The sequence below is a fragment of the Phlebotomus argentipes genome, unplaced genomic scaffold (genome assembly GCF_947086385.1).
Source record: "Phlebotomus argentipes unplaced genomic scaffold, Phlebotomus argentipes genome assembly scaffold_18, whole genome shotgun sequence".
NCBI lineage: Eukaryota > Metazoa > Arthropoda > Insecta > Diptera > Psychodidae > Phlebotomus > Phlebotomus argentipes.
Window position 1 is genome coordinate 14,017,909 of NW_026776177.1, and position 25,419 is coordinate 14,043,327.

At 40.4% G+C, this 25,419-nt stretch overlaps 1 protein-coding gene across 4 annotated transcripts in view; it reads right to left on the reverse strand.

Annotated features, from left to right (window-relative positions):
- Positions 1–25,419, reverse strand: part of LOC132260477 (CUGBP Elav-like family member 4) — a 298,183-nt gene that overhangs the window by 237,641 nt on the left and 35,123 nt on the right. For 2 of the 4 annotated variants that reach the window (XM_059758609.1, XM_059758610.1), the window contains exons 2-3: positions 18,390–18,524; positions 6,666–6,748 (exon numbers count right to left, since the gene is read on the reverse strand). In XM_059758609.1, the coding sequence (XP_059614592.1) occupies positions 6,666–6,748; positions 18,390–18,420 (114 nt within the window). In that variant the 5' untranslated portion in view covers positions 18,421–18,524. Of the gene's footprint in view, positions 1–5,033; positions 5,231–6,665; positions 6,749–18,389; positions 18,525–25,419 lie in introns of those variants that run through there. The other 2 variants (XM_059758611.1, XM_059758613.1) reach the window with 2 other exon arrangements.

Sequence of the window (25,419 nt, forward strand, 5' to 3'; positions counted from 1 at the left end):
TCGAAAATTCATTTATAATGTCCGCAGAATTGCCCTTCTTTTCTCTCCCACACACACTTTGCGCTCCACAACTGAGAGCCGAAGTGGCGACAAGAATGCATGGAATTTTATTGCGCAATTCGCCTATATGTAAGTTCATATATTCAATGCAAAATTCCCTGCAAGAGGGTGTTAAATTTCCCATTTGCCTCTTCATAAGCTGCAGCGAGAACATTACAGAGGAAAAATCATATTACTAGTGCTCAATAAGCCAACCTTTCGCCCTTTGACATGTGAACTATAAAGCTTTTTCTCTCAAATATCACCAAATTCAATTACTGGACATTTTCCAAAGACGTTTTCGAGATGGAAATTGTTGAAAAACGAGAAGTGCATTTTATGCTCACAGAAGTGAACTTTGTACTCCTCTTAACGAAGTTTTCCTGTGTTAGTTTTTCCAACAACATCCCCAAGTTAAGGCGCTACAAGAAATCAACTTCTAAGAAGCATCCACTCACCCAGTCAACTTTTGAGGACCTCTCGCTGTGAGTGTCATGTTTTTCATTAATTCACTTGATAGTTTCCCCAAAGACTTCCGCTAGATATTCGCCATGCAGAGCTTCTGGTGTGGCTCGAGCCAAGGCGAAGGGCAGCCAAGCAGACAAAACATGACAATTAAATAACTTGTTGATCCTATTTCCATTGTCTTTTGCAATAATAAGCATAATGCCATGGCTACATGTGTATAATTGGAGGAATTAATAAATTGACCGTGCGGAGGAGCAACAGAGTGAGATGAGAAGGCCCAAGTTCTGGTCAAAAGTCACACAGGAGAATCCATAATCCTGGGTCCTTGTGTGTGTGTGATTTTGCACTTTGTGAACTTTGGCCATTTTCTCCCCATGGAAGGCTTCCAAACCTGCCCACATATTAGTCAATATGCGATAGAGAATTCATGAAAGTCCTAAGGAAGATACGTTTTGGCCATTCTGAGCTTTATCCCATCAACTAAAGCACGTGAGAGTCCAGAAATTGGCTCGTTTACATTTATAAGATCAGTCTGAAGATCCTAAATTGATCTGGTTTTTCTAAAAATACACATTTTATGCTTCTTGGCCAGTAATTTGTTTAAATCAGCCACAAGAGACTTAAAAAAAATTCGTTTAAAAGATGCAAAAAGAAAAAGGAATAAATTTTTCTGATTAGAGCGGAATCATTTGTCAAGCACTATTTTCCAAAAGATGCTTGGAAAAGAATCTCATCAGGGGTATCATTAAGACCTTTAATTTCAGATCTCAAGCCTCTCTTCAGTTCAACACCGTGTGCATTTGATAAGACTGAAATTGTACTCGCATTTGAGACAAAACCCGTAATATCCCTAACATTTGTGCGCGCGCGCATGGTAATTATGTGATGCTGCGGTGCACAGAGACATTCTATTTTAATCAAATCCTCAATGTAATACTGCGAAGATCACGTAGATGAAGAAACTTGTTCATTATGCCTCTCGTGGAAAGCTCTGGGGCGTGAGTGTGCTCGAGGGTGGCTCCTAATTGACGAAATGACATGAAAATTCCAGACGAGAGCTTCTGCACATGAAAATGTTTCTCATTTTCACAACTGATTTTCAGTTTTCATATTTTCTATTTAGCTCTCATGCTATGTGTAATTCCTTTTGGTGCGGGTTCTGGTGAAAAACCACTTGAGCTGTGTATGTTGGGGGGGAATTTGCGAATTTATGGGGTGGCTCTGCACAGAGAGACTCTATTATACACACAAATTCAATTTGATACATTAGATATAACAACTGAGTACTCTTTCGTAGATTGCATTCAAATTTGTGTCTTATGCCTCCACCCGAGTTGTGTGTACGGATATTCTAGCAATTTTCCAGCACTCGTGCTGCAAATTTGACTCCACATGATGGCATTTCGTCACTGTCACGTCCAGGGAAATATGATTAATTAATAGAATTTCTGTAGTATGGTATTTTGCATACCCGCAACACTATATAGCAGAAAATTATTGAATTCTCCGCGCGCCTCTCGTGAAGTATCGTGGCCTCGAGATGGCATTCCCGCAATGATTTTCCCCAGTATCAATTTTCCACCACGGAGTGGCCGGTAATTTGGGAAATTTATTGATGGAGAAGCCCAACCGGAGGATGAGGCGGGAAATTTATGTCCGGATACCATTTATTACACTTTTGGAGGCAAATTTGCAGAACAAATAACTTTTAACAATGTTACACTCAATCTCTTCGCCCCGCGCGCTAAAGTAGCATTCATGCCCAGCAAATCTGATGCCCTCGTAGGAATTTCCCAACACAGCCCCGAGAATCGTTCATCATCTTAAAGGAAAATTGCAAAGTGAAGTTCTGAATATAGATTTCGGCGTGAGATAGAAAAAGCCATAGGCAAAATTATTTTGCACACTGTAACTGCATTTTATCTGTGGAATTTTCCAACCCCACCACCCACAAAGTTTTCTCGCGCGCGCGAAAGCGAGGAATCTGGTTTGGGGCAAGGAGAAAGGACTTCTCTGCCATCGGACACAGGATGAATTCAGATAAATACCGAGGGAGACTTGCATAATGAAAAATTAATAGTTAACATGAAAAGCAATTCTCAATGGTGGTTGACTTCCGCTTCTCGGTTGCCATTTCCACGCTTTCTGCACCACTTCACATAGTATCTGATAAGTGACATTGTGTAAATTGTACTGCGCTTTTATGACCGAGGAAAGTCGTAAAATACTAGAGATTTCACTAATTAATGGAATTATTAGAGATGCTCTATCTTTGGCGCTTCCTTCACAATATCTCCTATTATTATGTGTAAAAACATTCCTTCTACATGTGAACTTTTATCAGAAAGCAATGAATAGATTAAACAAGTACAAGTTCATGATCTATATCTTCTTAGGAATACATTAAGTAATTGAAACTCGCTTAAGAGCTCTTTTTATAATATGATTTCGATATCTGTATCATCTCTGTAATCAACTCTGCATGTAGTGAGACTAATTTCGCAGGTAACCACAATAATTCTTGCCTTATTCTAACGAATTTATTATCACTGTCTCCCGAACACGAAGCTTCTTCGTGAAATGTGGAGAAATGATGGAGCTGCTCAGAAGCACGCCACTGGCAGAACTGATTTATCTGGGCGCAAAAGAGATTTATTTCCTCCACTCAGTCCAAGAATGGATCAAAGGTATGTGAAGGAAATTACATGAGTAAAAAAAACTCAAAATTTCAATCAAACTATTTTGCGCGGACTAATGCAATTCCCCGTGCAGTAAAATTCTCGTCCTCCACCAACATAAATCCCCACCATTAAGCTGGCATCCCCATATTTGTGCCTCGATATTCCCGGAGTGGATGGAATGAAGCCACACGGAAATGTCTCTGCCAAACTTCGCGGGCACTATCTTGTGTGCGCGTGGGGAAGGAAGTTAGACTCAATCTTCTTCGCATTACATGCAGAACGGCGTGCATGTAAGCAAGATGAAAATGCTTTCGAGGTGGTGGAAAATAAATATCTCCACTGTGCAGAAATGCACCCGCATTTCCCATCTACAAAATATATATGCCACAGTGGGCAAAGTTTCCCTCAAATGGCGAGAGAGTGAGAGAGTGAATATCATAAAAATTTGCAAAAAACTTCTAAACACTTTTCAATTGACGGAATATTGCACACACATTGCGGCGAAATCCGGGACTGTCTCCTCACGGAGCGATACAGAAATTTTCAATTTGAATCCGCTCACATGGCTTTCCCCGGGATTTTCCAATGCCCTAGCATTTAGAGATGGAAAACGAAAACGACTTCCTCACAGGGCTGAATTCACCCATCCTCGGGTGGGATGGCGAGGAAAAATCCAAAACTTTATGCCATGCACATATACTTGGTCGTCAAGACGATTTTCCCCATCTACTCAAAGCAAAGGATTCAAGAGACACATTTCCTCTAACCGAGAGAGATTGCACAGATGAACTCCAGGGTGGGCCAGAAGGAAAGACAATTGGACTTTTATGTTCAACGAGATTGACCATTTCCAATCGTCAAATCAATAGAAAAGCCATTCGTCATCTTTTCAAGCGAAGATAAACTTTCAGAGTGATTTACAGTGGCACTTTTGGTAAGCCGTTCACACTGGATCACACCATTCAATTTTAAATCATATTTATGGCACGATTGTCAAATATTACGAATTTCAGAGAGAAAAAATAATGGAATACACTCAAAACTCCGCCCACTGTTAAGCTCCGCCCATAAAAGTTGCCGGGAGATCATTAAACTCTCAACATATAGCATATGATGTGTCGATTATGGCCGAGAAAAGATCCCGAAAATGTACACTTTTGGTTGTAAACACTCACGAGAATCGATTGAAAAATAAACAGATAATATTTTCGGAATTCTCTCACTCATTTTCTCGCATCGGCAATGCCTTTAACCAGGCACTCTGCATGGTGAATAAGGAAAAAAGTGGCGAGATATCGAGCATTTTTCTCCGCTTTATTATTCATGGAAATTTTTGAGCGAGCGAGAAGAGGAATGGCATAAAAAACAGAGTGTCTCCCATCTCTCCTCATTGAATTCTTATGTACACACATTCATTGCCATTTGGATCAAGAAGTCTATCATGAAATGCTTACATATATTCCGAGTCAGCATTCCAACAGCCCCACTTTCGTGGTGGCTTTTCTCTATGTGGGACTGAAGCACGCCAATCAAGGCGGGTGGTGGTAAATTCAATTTCCACAACCAGCGACTTCAGCAAATTATTCGCCACGATTTCATGCAGACAAATCGAGAAAATTCCACGGAAGAAAAACTAGCCAGAGAGAGAGAGCATCCAGAAGACCATCACGGAGATCACGCCACAGCGCGTAAGCCAAAGCAATGTTTGTAATAATAATGAAAACGCGGCACAAAAATAGAACAAAGTTTGTTTATTGTATGAATGAAAATCCAATGGAAATTCGATGAATTTTCGGGAAATGGAAAAGGCATTTGTAAATTTGGATTCCTGTGTGAAATACTTGCCATTACTGGGTCGTAGTAGTTGACAAGATCCGGGAGAAGAATCATATCGTACAGGTTTTCCATGGCACTCAAAATGCACGGCACACTCAACAGCCAGAAACACCAAATGCAAAGGACAGAAATCCACCTGATACAGAGACACTGGCACAACACTGATAAAATCCACACAACCTCGAGATTTCCCGCCAAGACCCCACTTTGACAGCGATTCACAATAGCGTGACGAGGTGGATAATCACACTTCTGGTTCACGAACAATTTTCACTCCGTTCTCCACGAGACCGCGTGTTGAACTGGGAAGATGCCGCGATCACTGCGAGGGGTTCATCAGCTCATGAATGCCATCACGCATAATAATGTGAAAGTAGGTACAAAATGCAAAGAGAAAATAGAATAAACCTGCCTAAACAGGACATAAATACTCAGGAAAAACATGTTATCCTTAAGAGAAATATGTGTCAAGTCAAACTGTTTGAACAAAACTCCAAATTGAAGCATGAAAATTACTTTGTAGGACAATAACTTGAGTCCTTCGGAGCCTGTCAGTTATGAAATTCAACGAATGATCGCAGTAACTGCTGAAAATGTCCAGGTAATTGTTGATGTCATAGATTGAAAAAATCAAAAGTTAAATATAAACATTAAATCCTTATTGATGAACCCCTCGAGAAAGATCCTGTAAACAAATTAACCAACTCGCTGTGCTCATGATCTGTTCAGTGGACGAAACTAACTAACTAGCGAGAGGAAGCGACAGAGGCCATTGAACAATACGTCCACGTGCGAAGGAGCATGACTTAGAAAATCCCATCCGAAGGCCCCAGAGAAAATCCATCACCAACAATTGAAACACATTGCATGGCCTAAAGTGTTACTATATTAATCATGCGTGGTGGAGTGAGAAGTAGAAAAGGCGGGAAAGTGAGTGTTTCGTATGAAAATTTTATTGGAGTTGTTCGCTCCATAAAACTCGAGCATTTCATTTCTAATTATAGACGGGGAATCATAATTGTGCTGTTTCTTCGCCTAACATCCGATTTCCCTCTCTTGCATTATATATTGAGTATTGAGCAATGAGGCGCAGATTTTTCCTCGCATTCTTGTGGGTGGGCGCAAAAGGAGTCCGCATGCACACTCATCATCATCGAAAAGCATTAAACTGCAAAGGCATTTATTGGCTCTACACGAGTTTCGATGTGTTTCTATTTCTGCGTCATATAGGCAAAAGGTGAGTCACAATTCTTGACCGAAGGTGTGGTTGTTCTAGAGAAATTATATAGAGACTTTTCACAATCTACTACATACTATATAACTTGCCGTAGTTATCCAACCTTGTTTGCCTTCTCAAATCTCGCGAATTGATCCGTGATTGAAGGCTTTCTGAGCGGACTTCAATGTGAAATTTCCCCACTTTTCGACTGAACTACAATTATAGCTGCTGGCTGGAATTGCAATTCCTCATTTTCTGCACACAAACCCACTCAAACTCTCAATCAATTTTGTAAATTCCAGCCCACATTACCCGATATTTCCTTGGCGCCATTGAATGGGGTGGAAAAAGTTGGTATAATTGCTACCCCAGAAGTCAATTGGCAAATGCCTATAAACCGATAATTGCGTGGTTAAACTCACCCCTGGTAAAGTTTGCTTTTCATGGAGCGCGTTCTGGGCGTTCGCTGCACTTTCCGGACTGAAATACGTCAAAAAAGCACAACCTGAAAAGGGAAAGAAGGTTGAGAATTAGAACATTTTGCACTAAAATTTAAGAGTCCAACATTAAAATGCAAATGCCAGAGGAAGCAATCAATAGTAGGGTTCATTGATGAATTCGACCAAACTGGATTTCCGTACGATATCAAAATTGTTTGTCATACTCGATGAAGTATATCTAACATTGGGAAATAACTAAAATATTCCCCATGTTATTTATTATTTTATAATATTTTAACAATAAATTCACGCCACACTGGCTTTCAATTGATACAAAATTGATCATGATGATAATTCCCACGAAGTGACAATTGTTTGCCACATTCTGTTGATACTCGCTAATCCATTTAATGGTTTTGGGTTGAAAAGTCAATTTTTCCAAATTGTGTTTTATAGGCATTTCTCAATTTCACCTGACACGGCATCGAAAATTCGCATGACTGAATTCACACCGAATTTTACCAGAGCGTGAAAGACAGGCGCGCCATTTCGAGAAGATTGAAAATTTCTCACATTTCCCGCATTGCTTCGAATTTAATAATGTAACCACTTTTCTATCTGTGCGCTTCTCAAGATGTGATCCTATTTAGTGATGTTCATCACATAATTTATTAAATCGTTTTTCGTCCACTCGAAGCGTTGGACACGTAAAAATTCAATTGAATGTTGCAGAGCTAAAAACCTCATTGTGCACAAAAGTAAACAAAGCAAAATGCAACTTAGTTTCTGAATTGGAAAATATATGAGGAGCCAACAGCCGAAGACTAATGGGATTTCTTCTCATTTCATGCAAAACAGCAACAGCATTATAACATATGTGGGAATTTTCTGGTAAGCTTTTTGAGAGCTTTTCACTGGGGTGTGTTTTATCACACAATAATTGTGGCACTTAACAGTCACAATAATGCGACCATCTCAGCAAATTTGTGCACTTAATGAGTGCTACAAATGCTTGTGCCAGTTCCTCATTAAGTATACCTTTAAATAATTTAATAACTGCATTGCATTCACATGTAAATTCGTTGGGTATGTTCTCGTATTTGCCATACAAAGCGTCGAGTATTGTCCTCCGGAGAGACATTAAAATCAGCTTAATCTCGGACAAAATTAAAAAGCTTTATGGTTGTGAGTTCACAGAAAGTCATACAAAATATAGTTTGTTGTTTGCTTGTGTGTTTAGCCAAATTGTACCCATTTATGCTTCATCTGCCATGACTTTTCGGTGTGAGTGGCTTTTCTTTGAGAGCCAAAAGAGCTCAACTTATTCATTTCTCAAGCTTGACATATTTCTAGTTGACTTTTGCATTGTTGCGGTGGGGAAAACCCAAGTCTTCTCTTTGTTCTTGTGGCTTTTGCCGAGGATGACACTGGAAGAACTCCGAGCTAAGATGGATTTGTCTGCACACTTCAACCAAAATGTGCATGTTAAATATTATCTTATAGTTTTTATAACATTGCGCCAATGTGCGCACGACAATCGGTCAATAAACTTTGTATATTTCTAGAGGTTGTGCAACAGACAAGCACACTGAATTTCGCACATAAGCTCTCAAGTTGATTGCATGAGTGCCTGGACGCCATCATCAGCGGATGACAATAAATTTGCAGAGAGAGCGTGGATTAAATTATCCTGTGAATAAATAAGTGTTGTACTCGCGGCAGGGGCAAATTGAAAATTAGACGACAATTGGAGTGGAATGTGCAGAATGTCACAAAGTGTGTATGCGTGTGTGTGGATTTGTCCTCGCAAGCCTAATATTGTGATGTGACGCCTTTAAAATATAGAGTGACAAATTGGGTGGAGATGAAGAGGAGCAGCAACATAATAAAATAGTCAGAAATGGGATTTGGCTATGTGGAGCAAAAGCCCAAAAACTTTACCATTCCCCGCCACAGTAACAACGCCACGAAATTATTTCGCCAACATGATGATGCACACTGGAGAGGAAATATGATGATCCCTAGTTAATCCCGATGCTTTCAGAGCGTTTGGCAGCTGAATTTTCAATTAAATTAAATGTCAATATGTGTTTGCACTTGTCTGACATTCAACCGAAGCCTCGCTCTCCTTTGAGCTCGGCAGCATAGCATCATGATTTGTCGCCGCTTCCGAAACCCCCAATCGCAAAGCTCAAAGCCACACATGTACATGCAGCATGTGTGGAGAAAACGCTCTTTCCATTTTTCCCTATCATGCAATATTTCTGCAATTTTGCAGTGTTATCGAAGATTTCCCTGAAGACAACAAGTGTATACACTCCAAAATACTGAAAGCATATTGTCACATTTGAATGCAAAAGAATGACAAAATTCATCAAACAGTATAATCTTGAAGCTCAGCTGCGCCAAGCTGACCGGCGCATTTCAACAGACACACAGCTGATGAACTCAACTTTGGATTGCATTGTAGGGCAATTATTCATATATTTTCTAGTCTCTCGAGCCGTATGATATGAATATACATATACTCGTTATGAGAATCAAAATCAGCAATGAAGGTAAAAGCTATAACTTCGAAAACCAATCCGATTTATACACCTCTTTGTTCGGGTTGATCTTTGCCAAAGTTAAATTGAAAATTATGCCTGACTGAATCTCTCTCACACAATGCAGAATCTGCAAGGCAGGACTTTTCCTCTCCCTCACTAAATATTCCAGCAAATGCAAATGTCATAATGGCTATATACAATTATCCATGGCTTTTCTGCCCCAAATTAGTCAGTGTAATTATGTGCATGTTTCAGATATTGCTGAAAAGTTGAGCTATCAATTTTCTAACTCGCCTACGCATTAAGCATAGCAAATTGGTATGTAGCAGCAAAGCGTATGGATAAAACATCCCGTGAGGAAGTTCCAAGTTGCGTGACAATGGCTGCGTTGATGCGTGCGTAATTTTAATCATGGTAGCGAGTGTAAATTTCACAACAGCATCGTTACAATAAAATTGCCACTTTCATAAATTGAGTTATGTATCAATGGAATTGCTGTGCCTCTTGTACATTATATATAAATTCACAGGTCAAGGATTAATTTGGCTGTGAATGTAATTTAATTTTATTATCAACATTTAATTACAAAAGCGACTTTTTTTTATAATTGAGCGTAACTACTTGAGTTTCCCCTTCACAAAGGAAGAATTCATTGCGTTTCAGATTTTGTTTTCCTCTGTAAGTGCACAGAGAAATGCTGCTGATCTCTGAACCTTGCCGCATATTTTGGCAAAAGGCCGAACTGAAAAAAAGGAGCTTGAGCAATAATTCTGCAGATTATTTACAAAGTTGCTCACCTGCAAGGGAGTGTGGGGAAGAAGAGAAGGGTATTGAATGCACCTGCAAAGTGGCAAGGAGCTCTTAACCCACTGCTAAAATCCCAAACAGATGCAACACAGCTATTCGAAGCTGCAGCACAAGCAATTCAAGTCAAATTACCATGAATTGCGGAGATGGAGAAGAAAGAAGATACATTATTGTATACCCAACCGAGTGTTCAGCACAAATATAATGGTTCGATGGTCTATATTGCTCAGCATAAATCATATCGAAGGGAGGCGAGATTGGGATGATATTTTCACCATCCTCACCGCACAGCTTCTTGCGCCATCATTCTCACTATGGCACTTGAGGACTCCTTTGCCCGTGATTTTTGATTGCGAAATGCCAGCCATTTGCCCAACCCTCGTCGCGCGATATGGCTTGCATCTCATTTCGCCGCAGAACAGAATAATCCTCTTAAGTGGGATGAATGGCAACGTTTATTTCAATATTTTTGGCACAAACACCCTCCACTGAGAGCTTAATTGCATTCCTCGGCAAAAGCGCCGTATTGTGAAGAGAGCTTTTTATCGCAATTGTTTCACTTCCTCGACGCTCTTTCGCCCGCCACAACTATATCTACCATCTAATCCAGCTGTAATTATAGAGGTTAATTTCGTCTTTTCACTACTTCCACCCAGTCATTATGATAAATGTGATTATTTTTGGCACAGCCACCGAGACAGCGAGCGCAGTTTTACAGCTCTGCGCTCCTTCACATTTGAATAGATCTCTAGCTTCTAGTTAAACCCTAAGCATCTATTCTGTCCCACTTTAATCCACATAAGGCCTAAATTATGCTCGCACATCTCAAACTTTAGCACTGTGCAGCACAATTTGATCCTCTTGGGCTAAATGCCAATATATTTGCCGATTGCAATCGCTTAATTAATTCAAATCACCCCCAAAGTCCTCCAAATTCTCAATGAGGGGGTTGAAAAACGATGTGGATAAGTCGAGAAATTGTCACAACTTTCCATGATGGAGTGGCAAACAAATTGCGAGGGAGCTGCAATTCAGATGCAAAAACTTCAATCTGCGAGCGTCTGCCTTGGATGGGGGAAACTTGAAGCACGGTGCAAAGTTGCCGAAAGAGCTTTGTCCTCCCAGCCATCATGTGAGTGTTTCACACAAGATAAAAGCCATCGAAGGTGGAAATGGGGATGGAGGAGCTTTTTCTGGCATAGCGGTGAAAAAAGTTCCAGAGTAGATGGAGAATTTCAATTCTGGTTGTCATTTTCAACTATATTTTGCCGTACGTTTGGCATTGGGAAAAAGAGCATTGTAAGCAAAGAGTAATAAACACACCGACTGCAAAAACTTGTTGTCTATCGTTAAAAAAAAAATATCATGGGAGTAAATGAGTAGGCAATGTTGTATTAAGAGAACATAATTCATGATTTTTCATCACAGGAAACCTCGAAAAACTAGAGAACCTCTCGTGCTGCGTAGGCTATCAGTTTACCATCTCTTCAGATAAAAATTATTTTTGATTTTCTTAAGTGATCTCAAGCCCCACCCACTTGCATAATCCACCCATTTGCATTGTAATCTTCACGTTTAAGATCACACTGTCGCACATAATAAAATTAGAGCAGTCAGCAAAGACTCCGCTTCTTCATCTCCTCCGTTGTGCATTAACCCATGGTTATCGCGGAGTGTGAGTGGGATTTTGCAGTCTCCTGTCGTGCTATGCTACTTTGCTGAGCGGAAGGTTGAATGAAGAGACACCCAAGTTGGGTGTATTTTAGGGGTCTTCCTAATTGTGAATTATGGGACAACGTTAAGGTATAAATCCTGCCATAATTCCGAGCGTCGGAGAGTCACTTTCACCCCGCGGAGCGTCCACAGGGCGAAAGTTTCCACAAGCAGCGTCATAAGGTTATTTCCTCATTACATTTCGCTGCTGTTGTCACATGAGGGGCGCTCCTTCGACGTCTCGCCGCCTCTCCGTCCCCACCAGGTCGGATTTATGCTGCCCGCCGGGGCGCTGCTCCTCGACGAAGTGCACATGAGGAAAGACGGTGGAAACGACACAGCGACGAGCAGGTGAATAGGGCGAATTAACATTTTAATTGAATTTACTTCCTCGTTTCAAATTAACTTTTTCCACACTTTTTCGTCTCGCACACACACACACACTCTCTCGACTTAATAGCTTAAATTCATTATTCCCACTTTTCATTGCAATCACTTAACATTTCACAATTGGAGACCCGGGGTTAGGGAAGAAATGGACAAAGATTCACCACACAGTACTTAAATGTTTAATTTTATTGCAAACTCAGGTGTGGAGAGCTTTAAATCAAATTGAACTGTCTTTTGAGCTCGTTAGGAAAGTTTTTTAGCACTTTGGCGGAAAAGTCCTCTTTAAAATTATATAATTAAATTGAAGAACTTAGAGGTGGGAAAAACCTGAGCAATAGACTGTGAAATAGAGCGATCAGCACAAAGTTTTTTGCATGGGGAAAATGAAGATTTCTGCTCAAAAATTCACTGGAACGACTGTAAAAGTCACACTGCAGAGCTTTCAATGCCAACTCACCAAATCAACTCGTCTAATTCCATCTGAAAGGCTGTTTGAAAAGTTAATTGTGCAACAAACAGTTGGATGTTCTCCACTTGTGAGGATGGCTTTTCAGTTTAAAATCACTACACAAAATGCTAGAGTGAGAATTCACTGATATTTCACCCAACTTTCCGCCGTTTCACCCAAACTTTAACAATGTGTGCGACTCGTGAATTTCTGGCATCCAAGAAGTGACTTCCATTGGATGGAAATGTTTGCAATTATTTGACGTGCCATCACATTCGTCTTTCCAGACTTCACTAGAAGTGTTCATGGCGCTGGAAGAAAGGAAAAGCCCAAAGAGAAGATATTCCGGTCAATTGATTTTCAATCGCATACTCGCTTTCGAAGCTTTCGCAGCTCTGTACAAGAGTGTGGCGCGCGAGGATGGAGTAAATCATGGAGGATAATTGCAATTTGTACCCAGAGATACGTTTTGATTCATAACATGCAACAGATTGGCTCTAAGGCGTCTGTAGAGACTCGTGTGTGATTTCCTTGTACGTGCTTGGAAAATTTTTGCACCCAATTCAGAGCCTTTTTGCCGCGTGTGTGCTTCAAAAATCCAACACACGTCACATTAATTGAGCGCCCAGAGGAAAAAAAGCGTGTTTCCTCATTGTGTCCACAGGAAGATTTTCCAGGACACGAGCAGAAATACTGCAATTAAAGTATCCGAAGTGAGATTTTCATTGAAGCTGACCATTTCACAAAATTTTTATCATCCTAATTTCTGGCCACGGGAAATGCCATCTTCTCTAATTCATATGCTAAAAACTTGGCTGTACTTTTAAGAATTTGCAGTGTTGTTGGGAAATTTTTTTTTACACTTATGCCACTCTCCCCGGAGATTTTCCTCATCGTCCCTCTGAGTGTAAGCGGAGAATTTCCTCATGATTATTCAAATGCTTCTGGGGAATTTTTTTTCTACCCAGGATGTTTATATCCATAGGAAGCCAGAGCATGAGAGGTCGAGCGCGGGGAATATTTGAAAACTCTCCGCCTGCGAAGCACAGAAATATTGCACAATTTCCAAAAGATTGCTTTCCGCACTCCAAAGTTGCATATTTACATCTGTGTGGAGCCCTTTTTCGTGGTGCGCCCAGGGGAGGGCCGCTTTTGATGCAATATATAGTGTCTATCCTGAGCATGGAGGCTGAGAAGAGACTTTTGCCTCCACTTTTTCCGCAGCACCGGAACAGGAAACCCATAAATGGACGCTTTCTCTCCATCCACACAACTTCTTCCCTCAACCCCTCGAGCTTTCACTCTCGACAATGAGCCACACTCACACATGAGCTCCTCTTTTTTTCGGGGTAGAAACTCGTCGTCATTACGATATTGCCATGAAAATTGCCACTAACATTTATCTTGCCAGCCAGTGAATTTGGGCAATGAAACGCAGCACGATTCAACATCATTTTCAGCGTGTGCTGAGTTTGAAGATTTATAAATGTTGAGAGCATCAATTACAGTGTTTTTGGGGCGCGGGAAAAAGTGCAAACTTTTTCATTGCAACTCGCGCAACCCCTTCGTCAAAATCTGCAAGTTCTTCTCCACCGCCCCAGCATTCAAATTATTCATCCATACATGGGCTGTCTAGGAGGAATTTCAAATGCTTTTTTCACCACTGTGAACAACTCATCGTGCTGCGAAGGGCTGATCAGTGGCGTCGATGTAGTACACTGTTCACTAATGATCGCTGGGATCTACAGAAAAATAGCCAGATGTGTGAATTTAAGAAGAGACGCGGCTTAAAACATAAATAACAATTTCTTTTGGTTTAGTGACTTTCTCACAATTATACGATAAATCAAAATTATCCTAGTTGTGAGCCCCTCGGTTTGAAAGAGAGCTCTACTTTTTCCCGAGTGTTGTAGGCGTTCAGGAGAGTGAAATAAAAAGAGCGCACGGTGAACAAACCAACGAAAAAATATCACAAATGAATGACATGGGGTGGTCGAGAATATATTGTCTCGTGCTCCGGGAAAAAAATCACTGTCGGATATGCATTTGCGGGCGAATAATTTTTTCCTCCCCGCACACTTGAAGTCGTTCGGAGAGAGTCTGAAACGTTTTCTCAAATTGCCGCAGAATTTATGGTTGCTGACAAAAGACGACGAGTGTCGCAATAAAAAAGTTCTCAAGTAGTTGATTCATCATTTGTCGACGGCGCGTCGACTTTGTTGTGCTGCACTTTTGGTCAGGAGAGAAAATGAGGGTGCCATTGTGTCGTATAGGTGGGAAAGGCTGCGCACTCAAGATCGTAAATCGCGAGAAATATCATGAAGAATTTCACCACAGAGATTTCATTACCAAAAGTTGATCATCACAGCCAGCTATTTTCGACCCTCAGCCTTTCGTACAGCAACATTTTCGAAAGACATTGTCAATTTATAACTTCAACTCACAAAAATCGAAAACATTCTTTTATTTTTGAGTAGAAATCATTTGGCGATATTTCAAAAGTTTCGTCACCAGACAAAATTCACGTTCTGACAATTCTTTTCTACTACATTTTCTTGCCACTGAAGAAGCTCTCAAATGAACTTTTACCTCCTCTGAAATCCTCGACGGAGTGAATCTAAAGAATAGGTAAGAAATTGCTTAATTTGTGTAACATGAGGCCGAGGAAAAGTTGGTTTGTGTAGACTGAAATGGGTGGGAAAATCAGGAAATAAAAAGGATAATCATCAAAAATTGCTTCTCAGCGCGTCCACGATAAAAATAACCCAAAAGTGGAAAAAGAAAATGCTCAAGTTGGCAAAGTTTCAACATGAGAAAATTTCATTTAATTAATCATAAACAACTTTCCCTCATTCCTGCCTGTAATCTTCACCCACACCCACAAATTGAGATTCATTCTCATCTCCAGGCAAAGTGAGCTTTTTAGGCTCTCGACCAGAGAGAAAGAGAAAGAGAGCGAAAAAGTTGCTGGTGAGAAGTTCGGAGAAAAATAACAACGTGATTTTATCGTGATTGATGAGTTGCAAAGTGGTTTGTCATCAGTTTTGGTGGTTTTGATGGGGACTGAGATTTCTTTTCATGCACCCTCCCAGAAATCCTCCTCCGACTCCCCAAAGCCAGAGACTTGAGTCTTGATAGTTTGGCACCGAAATCAAATATCCATATCGATTTTGCCATGGCTCGAGAGCAGCCACATCAATGCATTATGTATTTTAACGACGGGAAGGGGGGTGAATATCCAAAATTGGGTCCATTGAAGAATGTAAATGAATTAAAATCAATAGCAAAGGGCTTCACCCACCATTTAATAGCGCCATGAATTGCCATTAAAAATGCATATGGGGGCTATTATCGCGGCAATGACCCCTGAAACCATTTAATGATTGCCCCTTAAATATGCAAAAGCGCCCGGAGATGAGAAACTCCAACAATACAGGCCGCCTTTCGGGGAAACTCTAAATTCTCCCCATGCTTGGCTAGTGGGACCCATTTAAATTATTGTTTTCACACCTCTTTCGTGTTCACCTTGCCTTCCCTTGCGTGAGTCGCAACCTGGACAATGTCACAGTCAAATTAGAGGCTTGCACCTCACAACAAACCATCGTCGCACATTGCCTTTGAGGGCACACAAGCAATAATTCACAAAATGCCCGCAATAAAATCACTCTCAACCGCCCTCTCAACTCAACTTTAGTCCCGCCAATTCGAGCTTTTACTACTTTTCTTGGAAATTAACCATAAAAGAAAATCCTTAAATGGAATATAATTGTTTGGGTAGCTTTGAGCTTTTTTGCGACAAACACATAACAATCTGATTTATGGCATTTCTTTAACACCCCCGAAAGATGCAAAGTTTTTATAGTAATGCAAAGAAAAGTGATAGTTTGAGTCAGAAATGGGTCTAAAATCACAGGTGAGAAATTAGACGAAGTCACGCTAATGGGAGAATAAGAAAAGTTAATTGTATAATCTCATTTCCACATAAAGCTAGAAGATCCGCCCCTTTAGATGCCACACCCCGTTTTTTATTCATATTTGTTTTCCACACTTTTAGACAAAAACAAGTCTCAATGATTCCAATACTTTCAGTTGCTCGTTCATTGCTTTGGCATGAACTCACACTCCATTTCTTTTATTTTACATATGTATAATCTAAAAGCCCCTAAACATATAAAACAACCCTACCGATCCAACAGCTGCACAAAAGGTGGGCATAATGAAGAATTGACACACTAAAGCTCTGCTTTGAACATCGTATATCATTTTGTCAGTGAAAAATTAATAATACACCTCCAAGTCTTTGACCTTCTTTGCTCATTTTCACCCCATTCAACGCCACGATCGAGCGAGAGCGAGCTTTTGATTTATGAATGAACTAAATGCAACACGCAGAAAGCTTTCATGTTGCGCGCGCGCCTCTTCTTATTTCCACTGGTTACAAAACTCCCATGATAGGTCTAAAAAGGCCTTCCTCCTCCTCTATTTGTCTTCTTTCCGTGTTGGGGTTAATTAAATTTAAATAGTTGAATAATCGAATAACACGAAAATGTACGGCGCGTGTACTTAACAAGGCAAACTCAGACACTCGACACAATATATTTTATAAAATACCCACTCAGCCCCTCAATTTGCCACGAGTGAAACTTTTATACATTAGATAAATTTATCATAAGTGCGCATACACTCTTTTCATGGGGTGTATTATTGGTGGAGTGTAATGGGAAATCGTGCTTGAAATTATAAAGTTTTACACGAGTTCCTTTCACACAGGCTTTTGCTGAGGGCTTCTGGGAGTTCACAATAAATCATTGTCACATCAATTGAGACACCTTTTTCCCTCTGGTGTTTTACTGCACTAGCATTATGAGGAAACTTTGCAATATTGGACACTTTCGATGCTATTTCTTTTAAACTGCAAGAAAAAAACCCATTTTCAAAATAGAAAACTTCACTTCGCTATGAAAAATTCAAAATGAGAAACTTTGAAAGTACATTTATATAAGACTGCAAAATTAGCAAAATGTACCAACTATTTTCTTTGTTAGTCTCCGGCAAAGCAGAAAAAAAACCATGAAAAGCTGTTTGTGTATTGCTTTGATATAAAACAGACACTTTGATATTATATAATTCAATTAATTATCATACAATCTACAGTGTTTCCGAAGCAATACATGAACAACCGTGTTTCATTTCTCACTTGTCATATACTGCTTGGATGTACGATGATTTTTCACACATAATCCAATTAAATAATTATAGCAGATGTTCTTGAATTTCAAGTGTTTTTAGAGCAGTTATTAGCCTCTTAAAGCACTGGTCCACCAAAAAGCGCTAAATTGGATGGAGAAAAACAGAGACTCCCCATATTGTTGTGGGGAAAAGATTGGGGGTGAAATGGGAAAACTGCTGCTGATGGCGGTTTATATTATTGTGTCATATTTCATAAGAAAAATGTCGGTGGGTCGGGCACAGCTTGAAAAGTCTGGCAGCACACAGTGTCAAAATATAACAGCTTAGTCGCCTTCAAGGTTCATGAAGCACCCAAAAGGACGGAGAGAGATTGAGCTCACATGTTTCAGAAGTCCTTTGGCCATTAGAAAATCCTACATTCTCTCCCTCTCTCGCTCTCTCTTAACTTAGAAGCGCACACAAAAAAAATCAGGAATCATTCTCTACCCTGAGAGTACTGCGATCATTCCTTGGGAGCAGATGTTGGCCCACTTAGAGCTCTATTTATGGCCCTTAGATTGAGATTGAGTTTGCAAAGAGGGCCCCAAAGTCAATACTCTGCCTACTTACTTGATATATGCTCGTTATGAAAGGCCAACATTTGGTCAAATTCTCGTATCTCCTTGATTTTTTTTGTACAAACAGCTTCACCACAGATTTCACCGATCTCACAACTCGCGATTGTTTCGGGCACTTGACACTCACCTGAAAAGAGATGGAAAAGAAGATTAGCTCAAAGGTTAAATGGTGGAACATTAATCATAACACAGCCAAGAGGCCTGAAAGGTAAATATTTAACAGCCCCACAATTATTCCGTGTCACTCCAGAGAGAGAGGATAATTCTCTGACAAATGGTAGCCAAAACAACCATAATATGCATAATATTCACAACTGCTCATTATCATTCTTAAATGCTATATTGAATAGGTATTCACATTTATGGAATTCTTATTGAATTATTATCGAAAACTGACGATAATTCTATTCTATGATTGTGTTAAATATATCCCAAATTGATGATTTTTTTTGCTGTATTTCACTTAAATATATCAGTCGCTATAGTCAGTTACCGTCTCTGCGTTTTTGCGATGAGAAAATCAATTAATTTAGCGCTCAAACATATAAATTTGTGGAAATTTGACGATGTGTGAGCTTTTTGCGCTAGACACACTTGCAAGTCGTGCAACCACCAAGTTTCATCCATGAGACTGGGTTTTGTGCTGGACCGAGAGGCCTTTTTGCCCATCTTCTCGTGCTTTAGAGAGCCGGGTCAGACTGAGTGTAAACCCGAGCGAATTTGGTTACAGGCATGGGAAGTAACCCATTACACAGAGGCAAGCGAGAGAAGTAAAGTAATTAGTTTTAGATTTTGACCAGCAAAACACCATTTGAGAAAGTTTGTGTTGCACATAGTCATATTATTAGTGTGAAAGTCTTTCGGTGGAGATTCTCTCTTTTGCTCATATCGAAAGCAATTGTGGCTTCAAAGTTGGCTTACAACTACTGTAAATGTTGTTCTTATCGCTTTCAACTTGACATGAGATGAATTTTAATCTCGGGAAAATGACGATGGGTTTGGGGCGTGTGGGTTGGGGCAAAAAACGGCCTCTCCTCGGTATCTTTCGCCCCGGAGAGAGTCAACTTTGGATATAATTTGCATTTTGCCAGACACTCGAGGAGCGCCCAGGAACAAGTAACAGCGAGATGGTGGTTTTTCGGGAGGCGAAACAGAGGGAATGATTGATGGTGTCTTTCTTATATAAACTTAAGCACATAGATTTTAATATGTCTTCTCATGTGCATTATAAATGCAATGTACACAAAATGATTAATTTGCAAAGCTCACATTCACCTTTTCAACCCCACCCTCGCCACCCTCACGTAGATGGCAATTGTTCCTCATCTCAATCTATCATGCTCTGAGCCTGTGGCTGATGACAAAGAAAAAAAAGAACACTCCCCAGAAATTCATTAGCGTGCAAGACAAATTTCTCCCTTGATGAATTCTCACCAATTCAACTCCACGCTTTGGCGCTTTTTGATGAATAACACAACTCTGCGCAGCGCAAACATTTTTTGTATATTGAAAAATCACCGTGTTAATGCCAAACCATTAAACTTTTTACGTCACATATATACACACAAGCGCCTAAAAAGCTCCCCATTGTGCAACTAATTGGATCAATGTTTGTGAATTTTGATGAATTATCCGCGGAAAGGATCCATCATGCACAAATTTCGATATGGTGACTGGAGAAATTCCTTGTTTATTGATTAACGCAACACGGTTGAGTGATCCATCAATTTACAAATGCAACATCAACAAGAGAACCCAAACAGAGCGTTTATAATGTATTGATAAGAGAGATATCGCAGTGAAATTTTGTGCCATATTTCACAAAATTGAATAACAACACTGACACAGTTTGCTATTCATGGCTTAATGAAGGAAATATGCATAATTCTGTTATTCAGTAACACAACATTACCTTAGATAAGATGGAGTGAGAATGCGAAATTAGGAGCAATTCATGAGGAAGATCACCATTTTTCACCATTGTCTTTATACAATTTGTTTGCTCGGGGAAAATGTAACATGAGAACTCCTAGCGAATTTCCCACACCACACAGAAGCAGTATTATTTCGCCGAAAATTTATTAAATTCCGCTAAAATCGTTTCAATTCCAGAATAATACTGACTAACAATAACACTTTCAAAGACATAAAACTTCCCCAGCATTTGTGAAAATGATGCGTTGTGTCTTTAATGTGTGGCTGTAATTAAGAAATTGCGCTGCAATATATCCCTTATGAGGCGCTCAAATGTTACCCGAGATGCGTGAGGTCTCGGGGACACTAATCCCTTTCACATGTGCCCCGACGAAAGGTTAGATAAGTGCCATAAAATTAATTGCGAGCCTCGGCTTGAGCAACACTTTCACTCTGGGGCCTGCCACTTGAATAGTTTCGTGTTGAGATCAAAAGATACGACCGGAGACGATGCGAATAGTTTAGCTGTGGGTTTTGTCGAGGCAGATTCCCGGGACCAAAGTGATGCCTCGCATGGTAAAATTGAGCAATTTGTCCTGACCCCTTGTGTGATTAATCACCCTCAACCCCGAAGCAATGTCTTGCCGCCCACCGAACACTTTCATTCTCCGGTGGTTTCCAGCATTGGCCTCAAATTGCAAGAGAGTCGAAAATGTATCCCAAGTAAACATTCCTTCCACCACGATAATGACTTATAACCCTCCGGCCCATGGTATAGAGGTATCAAATGTCTTAAGTTGAAATTCAAGCTCAGGGGAGATTACATAGAATAGCAAAAGGATTACGCTGAGATGGGGAGGTGATTCATGCAACAACAAAGGCCACAGCGAAAGAATCCAGCCATGCTAAATATCTCTCTAAAGTCTAATGGGTCATTCCAGAAATTCGGAGCAACTAACACGACGTCACATCTTACTCTTCACACACTTTGGCCTCCTCGAATCTCCTCGTCAACCCTGGGATCTTCTTGATTATTATTCCACAGAATAGAGGGTAGTTTTCTGATGATTTCGCAGTGCAACAAGATTCAGCGGCTTTTGATGACAGAAGCACACAATATTTCCTCGTCTCCGGGCCACCCCCATCTCATGTTTATTCAAATAAGCACTGGGGGAAGTGCTTTCTTAACAAACGGCAAAGTCGTCCATCCGCACCGCCCCCGCACCGGGGCTGAATGCTTGTGTGACACAATGGCAGTTACACACAGCATGGTCAAATGAAAAATCCCCAAGAGAAGCGCGCCGACAAAATTTCAAAATAAATATGCAGATTAAAATGAGAAGAGGTTAGTAATCATCTTTAACATGACAATCACCCACCCTCACTGGAGGATGAACAGCGCAGCTCTTCGACGGAAAAACCATCAAGTGGAAAACATTGGCAAATTGGAAAAGTTTTCTTCACAAAAGTTAAATTAGGCTTGATGAGATTTTTATATGCTGCACCATATGCTCTGCAGACCCACGCCACAATCAATTATTTGCAATTCGAGAGAGAGAGAGAGAGAGACAGGACAAGAGCTAAACTTTTTTTCTTGTCTTCTTCGCCAGGAACTTTTAAAACAAATCACTAATTGATCTATTTATTTGCAAAATAACTATTATATTGATTGCATTTCATTATTTCTTGTGTTCTTTGTCTTCAATCTTGAAATGTGAGGCAGATTTTTCACTTTTCCGAACTATTTTGTACAAATTGAATAAATAAATTCTTACTCGGAATACTTAATCCTTATTTTTTTGTTCAAAAAACAACAAATTCCAGAAGCTGACAAAAACTGAATTTTCATCGGATATTAGTGTGAACATATGGTAATTATATATATGCAGACTTTGAATGGCGATAATTTAACCACTAATTGCAAAACTAATGGATGATATCTTTATAGACAATTCTGTGGTATCCAAGCTAAAGCCACATGAGAAAAAAGTATTGATTAACTTGCTCATAGCCAGAGTCTCTCTTTCACCATTCGAGAAGCCCTAATTGAAGTGAAATTCCGAGATTAATAGGATTGCCGTGGCATCAATGGCATAAAAGAATCCCGAACTTTGTTAATACGATCCGTGTGTATGTGTGTCTATGGAAGCGAAGAAACAGAGGATGATAATCCTGAATTTTCCTTCCATGCTTCGGAGGCTGCCTGATAAAAATGCTGCAAGTCATGGCGGCGACCCCTTGACCTTCAACCCCTCACATGAATGAGCCTTTGAGAGCGATAAGCAGTGAAAGCATTCTGGAGAGACAATCTTACAGTACAACAGCTCATCATCTGCAGTGCAGAGCTACAAAGAGATCGATTGAATGGAGGGCATGAACTTCGTATCAACACCCACTTAATGTGTTTGCCATCATCAGCAGTTGCAAATCTTCACTGTCAAAGGTTTCTGGAGAGGAAAAGATGCCGATGAATGCGAAAACCACTCGACATTCTAAGAGTATTTCCCTGGATAAATACACCATCCTCTCGGCGGGCTTCGAAAAATTGCCGATGATGGCAAATGAAGGAGTCGCTGATGCATTAGTTATGCATGAGATGAGAGTGAAATCAATGCCGTACCATATTTCACCACAGCATGTGATGATTTTCCCATACGTTGGCCAATAAGAATTTAGCTCTCCTAAAACTAATTTTTTGTCATAATATAATATAAATAGCAAAGCTGAAAAACAGTATGATAGTTTGAAAACAACATTCTAAAAAAATAAATAAAAACTCCAAAGTCCCACCTAATTGAATACTTCGCCCACTTATTCCTGATTCATTCTGTCTATCATTGATCCCGGCGGAACAAAGGAGATCGATTGTGTGTATGTCGAGATTCTGACAAGAGATTGCCAAAAATGGGGAGCTTTTGGGAAAATTCATCAATTACAATTGAATCGGAGAAGCTCATCAATTACCCTCAGACTGTCACGGAGACCAATTCCATTAATTTATCTCCACACTTCACTCAAAAACAGCCAAGAATACACATTCGCATGTCGCTCTTCGAGAGCCCCACTTATCGGGCCACCAGCCGACGATTTTCTCCATTGTTGTCACTGACCTCATACTCAATAATTGCTTCGCCCAGGGGTGAATCAATGCGGGAGTTTTAAGCCCCTATATGATCAACGCTGTACAAGGCCGAATTGATATCTTCCAGATTCAAAGAGATATCAACTTCATCTCCTCTCACACTTCAATGTCCTGAAGTAGTCTGATTTACTGCAAATATCAGCTGAATTTGAAAGGCAGGGTTATTTCCATCACTGTTCTATGGATGTATTTTACAGCCATGCAAGGCGCAAGTGAAATATTTTAAGAGGATTTTCTGCATTAAATGTGTTCATTTTGGAGAGAGTCTGAAAATTTCATCAAATTGGGATTATATTCTCCCCCAAAAAACTCCCATTTTCGCCATGCAATTTTGCAATGGCCGCGTGACTTTGATTTCAGAGCGCGCGCGGCCCTGCAAAATCTCATCGTGAGCAACTTTTCCATACATACAAGCTGTCTCGCTATAATTACGAAAGCCGATCACTGGCAAAAACCCTACCCGAAATGGTTAATATGAGGCCACCCTCAACTTCTTCCATTGCATAGGATGCAGACGATGGGCCAAAGTTGTAATTTACCTCCCGCAATGGTGGCTTTTAAGACTCCACGTGAGCCTCGGTGTGTGTTTCCACATTAAAAACTTCCTTACGGCTCTCACTAAATGATGCACAGAGAGCGAGGGGATTATGTTTAAGGGTAAATTACACTCACGCCCAGTTGGGCTGTGCGGGTGCATATTGTGGCTCTCCGCGAGCTCCTTTACATCATCATTGCCGGCGGTGTCGTTTGTCAGCGCAAAATGTGCACTTTTGCAGCTATTTTCTCCGGCAGTTTTCATGCAGAGCCCCAAGTCTTGAAGCTCAGGTGGTTCATTTAGAAGCTCACCAAGAGATTCCGTCCTATATTGTTTCTTGAAGGACTCCCCGCATGATTGATCGCGATTGCAATGTGCATGCAATTTAACGAATAAGTTTCACCCGAATGTTGTCCTTAAAATCGCTTCTGTCTGTCACGATCGAGTTCAAGTAAACTACCTGACCAAAAATCCGGAAACGGATTTGGAGCGCAAGAATGTTGTGGTCTTGTTGGTGGTTTTACAGGTAAAACCTCTGTGTATATCCACAATTTCGGAACTTTCTCCCCACAAACTCACACATTGTTTGGCTGAATCACTCCTGATTCCATCACAATCTTTGGCCAATATGTATTTCTCAGCAACATTGAAGCAACTTGGTGAATTTCGAATCTCCCTAGTAGAAATGTTGCATTTTCCGGACGTACCGTTTCATACTAAATCGCATTTTGGGTGGAAAAAGAGGGCAATTCACTCCAAGTTGTCGTGGCTCAATTGAATTTCAAATGAAATGATAGCTTATTTAGAGAAACATGCACAAAAGCCAGAGACTTTGTGTTACATTGTGCAAAGAACCGACAGAAGTGTGACTCAGAAAGCCATTTGATTATGAGTCGCACAGATAGAAATGCGAATGCAATTAAATGCAGAAGGACAATCTTTCCAGGAATGACAAAGGAATTCAAGTGAAAATGATGAGATATTTTAGTGATATATGTACATATGCTGCAAAAGTGCTGAATCCAGACAAGACACACAAAAAAAAGACTCAGAGGAATGAGAAATTGCGATGGTGAAAATTTCATCTAATTGCGTCTGAAATTTCTTGACATTATGACCTCATCTTCGCCGAGTGACAAAAACTTAAATACACTAGAGAGTATAACCAAGCATTTGTGCAATTTTCCATCTTCCATCTCTCTGGCCATCATTGTCATGAATGGGTGGGCGATGGGCGTCCGTGAAGTGAAACAAGTTGATAATTACACAGTTCCATGTCTGCAACACGTTCCTCGAGAGCATCGTCACTGTTTCCAGGACTAAGAAGGACAATTCGCTCACCACGTCCGGCATTAAATGTCTTCATTTGTCTTACAGCTTTTCCGCCTGCACTTTCCCCACAATCTCTTCACAGACGCGCTGCAGCTCAAT